The sequence below is a fragment of the Saccostrea echinata genome, unplaced genomic scaffold (assembly GCF_033153115.1).
Source record: "Saccostrea echinata isolate AGI-Se365-2 ecotype Australia unplaced genomic scaffold, CSIRO_AGI_Sech_v1 ptg000009l, whole genome shotgun sequence".
Taxonomy (NCBI): domain Eukaryota; kingdom Metazoa; phylum Mollusca; class Bivalvia; order Ostreida; family Ostreidae; genus Saccostrea; species Saccostrea echinata.
Window position 1 is genome coordinate 45769351 of NW_026889758.1, and position 4190 is coordinate 45773540.

The 4190-nt window shown below is 30.4% G+C and overlaps 1 protein-coding gene across 1 annotated transcript; it reads right to left on the minus strand.

Annotated features, from left to right (window-relative positions):
* Positions 1-345: 345 nt before the first annotated feature.
* Positions 346-1641, minus strand: LOC133182803 (L-rhamnose-binding lectin CSL1-like). Its single transcript, XM_061317648.1, has 4 exons — positions 1575-1641; positions 1318-1332; positions 783-1082; positions 346-451 (listed from the first exon to the last, which is right to left on the minus strand). Exons 1-4 carry the CDS (start codon positions 1639-1641, stop codon positions 411-413), a joined length of 423 nt encoding a protein of 140 aa, XP_061173632.1. The 3' UTR covers positions 346-410.
* Between the last annotated feature and the right edge of the window lie 2549 nt (positions 1642-4190).

Below are 4190 nucleotides of genomic sequence, written 5' to 3' on the forward strand. Positions count from 1 at the left end.
TTTACTCAATAAATGTTATGAACTTGGTGGTTAGATCTTTGAATTGAATTCTTTGAATTTGTTATGTTTAGCTATCGTTAACTTCAGTCTTGTAAATTAATCTCATGGCTTTTCCCCTGTTCATGCAACTTTCGTATCCTTGATTTACTTGGCTGGTCAGTGGACAGTACGGACGTGGGCGGAGTTGTCAGAGATTCAATGTGTGTGAATTTGAGTGCGAGTCAATCTACGAAATTCTTTGTGAAAATTCAGTTTGTTTTCTAAAATCTTTTTGTGAAGTTAATAATATTTGGACTTACAATAAATTTTGAACTTTAAGTCACGTTATTTCATTTGCCAAACTAATACAATTTCACGACTTTATTGTCAGTGAATTTACATTATATTCACGCCTGTTCGCCATTTCCTTTCTAATTGTTGACTTCCACGTTTCGTTTGTCATCGTCAGGATCTTAAAGAATGAAACAAAGGTTGCAAATACATGAAAAATCAACGTACATGTATATAACCTAATACCACTCTTCTTTGTTTTATTTATACATCGATAAAGGTAAGAAAAAACGAAAATGATGAGAGAAAAAGTAGCTTCCTCTCGGTGATTAATTTAAATTGAGCATAGATATTTATATGATTCATAACCTATATAATTCATGTATGAATACAAGTAATTATTGCACTTTTACGGAAAATCGTTTTATTCAACACTGAATTCTTAACGCCATTGATTTTATCATGGCTTTCAACATTATACGTATAGTTTACATTTCAGTACATACACCTACCGACACAAGAAAAGGTTACTTCTAGGTATTTAGTTGTTCCCCGACAGGAATTACCAAACATTCTTGAGCTGGCCTTCAGTTTGCAGCGCCTCTTTCCATTGCAGAGACGTTTGGCGATTTTCTTTGTTCTCTTATTTACACAATCGTCTGTCAACAGGTGTCCACGTGGACAAGTGTAATAGTCTGTGCGACCGTAGTTAGCATAGTGTATCTTAATGACGGTACCATGCCAACATTTCAGGTTCATTTTATGGTTCTGACAAACTGAGTTTGTGGTCCTCATCCCTTTCCAGTGCCATACTGAAGGAAATGATGAATTGTGTGATTGTTCAATGTTAAAAGCTAAATCCTTTTCAAACTCTCTTGCACCGCAATAATTTCAAGATAATGAGTACAGTTTACAGGGTTCAATAATCTTAAACTAACATTATAGCATAAACCAGTATATATCATATATTACTTTTTTTTAGGGAAATTCTAAGTATTATATATAAAAATTCTTGAATATAGTGTATCTCATACTCGAAACACTTACACCAAGCGGTTCCATCTGAAAAAAAGGCGAGAGAAATTACATCAGGTTTTATTTGGTATCAAACAAACAGCATATTCCAGATTTTGTAGTTTAATCTAGCTATAAAATTAAAAATAAAATAAGAACTGAATCAAATTTTATTTACAATAGTGATATTATTACCGAAAAATAAATGAAAATTGAGAATAATATGCAAACGAAAAAATTTTATTGAAATTTTCCCAGTATGAATTTCTTTCAGGCATAAAAAATCTTACCGTGTAATAAAATCACGATACACGCCAACAGAAGCCAGGTCTTCATTTTGATGAGATGGGCCTGCATCGTTCTTCTTTTAATAGGGGCGCTGGCTATGATCCTACTCAATATTTCACAAGAGTACCTGGTCTTCATTCAATATGTATATATTTGTAAAGTGTCAAATTACTTTCACCGTCGTCGATAAATGATGAGTCAACCTCTCATGCTAAAAATATTATAAACAATATTGAAACAATTCACTCATGTTAGCAAAAATTAAATTATTCCCGTGTTATTGAACCACTAAATACTGTGTCCAATTTTCTAAAAACCAAAGAGACAAAAAAAAAAGATATGCAAAAACATTTCTTTTCAGTATGAACAAATGCGTATCCTTTGAAAGAATCATATAGTTTTGTCCAAGATTTCTAAGGAACTAAAAATAGTTGATTGCGATGGACATTTTCGTCTTAATATTTGCTTAACCTTAAAAGATGTAAAGACATAAAATATCATGAAACTATAAAAAAAGAAATCGTTATCATTGTTATACATGTATACTGCAGAACACTTCTGCATGCTTTTCTCCTGATGAAAAACACTTGAACAACGTTCGACAAAAACTGGTATTGTTGATCTTCTCTGGTTTGAGAAGGAAAAGTAGCTGTACCAGAAGCAAAAGAGAAAGATATGACTGACTAGAAAGATGGAAGAAAGTATTAATCATTGAAACTAGACCAGATTAAGATACATGTAAAGAACACACAATACCCATTGATTTAACTGGGAAAAAATATAATTACGTAAACTGTTTAAACCCAGTCTATAATGCTCAAATTTGTCGAAACATGAAACTAAAATAAAAGTTCATCCAAAAATCTGATGCGAAGTGGAAGCGAGGATAATTTGTGTACGTCACACTGCCATTGGTGCATATAAGTGAACACTTTCTAGCATGAGAAAGATCTATAAGCAATTAAGGAGAATCTTAATTATTAATAAATTATAAAATAAATTAATGAAAAATAAATTATACTTGATAAAAATGAAATGAGAGAATAGTCGTGATTACTAATACATTTCTAAAAAGAACTTTTTGAAATTTTTCGTATTTTTTTAAATTTAAAATCGAATTAAGGTGTTTTGTAATTGTAGATTGTGTAAAAGTTTTTTTTAGTACAGAGAGATAAGCCAAATTAACTTTTATTCTGGTACATTAGATAAAATCTGCAATTTTTAGCTTTGCACAAAATATAACCATACTGCATGGCTTGCACTATCTTTAATATATATTTGATATCTTTCACTGAGAATACAAGTAGCAGGTTGTGTAAATGTCAATTAAGCAAATAAAAAAATTATTTGTTATTGAAACCATTTGACATTTTTTTTGTTATGACTCTGTATGCAGAATGACTAATATTTACTTCAGCGACAACTGCTTGTGTCCTTTATTTGATGATGAAAATTATTCAGTGTAGCTGTGTGAAGTATCTATATTCACATATTTTAATGAGGGATCGCATATTTGCTAAATGTTCTGCTCATATATAAATAATAATTTATTCAATCTCATCGCTTGATTACACTGAATAACTTAATGTCCGGACTTTGTTTCTTTTTCTCCCATTTTCCGAAATCTCTTGTTAGTTCTCTTAGCTTCACAACTGGCTAAAAGTTCTTTTTAAGAGTTGGCGCTTAACGAAGCAAAAAATAAAAAAATTCAATTATGGTTCAATAGTGTTAAAACAATAAATGCAGTGGTTTTGGTCTTTTTTGTGTTGTTTATTAAAGCATTTTATTTCAAAAGAATGAAAAGAGAACTGCTCATTCTTATGTACTGTTTTAAACACAAAGATTATTTTGACTTGTCAAAATATACTCATGAAAAAATCCTAATCATAGCTTTACAAGATTTTCCCTATACATTTAATTTAAACATATTTTATTGAGTAATTCAATAAGGATTGGGCAACAGGCAAGGCCTATGCACACCCTCTCCTTGTATAATAGGTCAAGACATAGACATTGAATAATAATACTTGAACATGGTAATGAACTTGCTAATAATGGAAAATAAAGATTCATAATCAAGTATTATTCATCAGTATCATAAAAAAAGATGATAACCCCCTAATTGTATACAAATTATTTACATACTGTTATGTAAAAAAAATTATTTACATTCCCTATACATTTGATCTTCTATCTGGTCCTCACCCTAAGCCCGGGGACATTTGCTTTGGGCAAACTTAAAATTTGCACTAAGGATGCTTCTGAATTAAAATGACTAATCATGGCTTTGCTGTTTTTAAAATTCTCTATCTATAGTAAAACATGCTTATATCGAAGTACCAGGGATAAACAATTTTAATACATTATAAGTAGGGATGTCAAAATATTTATTTTCCTTAGTCAATTAATCGATTGCGTTATTGAACGATAGTCGAACATTTTCTGAAAATAAAATTTTATTTCAAATTTCACTGGAACATGGCGTATTTATAACTGAATAACCCTTTTACTTAAATCTATTTAAAAAGTAACGTCAAAATTAATGCAACGTTGCGCATGGATAGCATGATATATGAAATAAATTTAGAAACCTCCTGATTCTCCAAAATGTATGATTT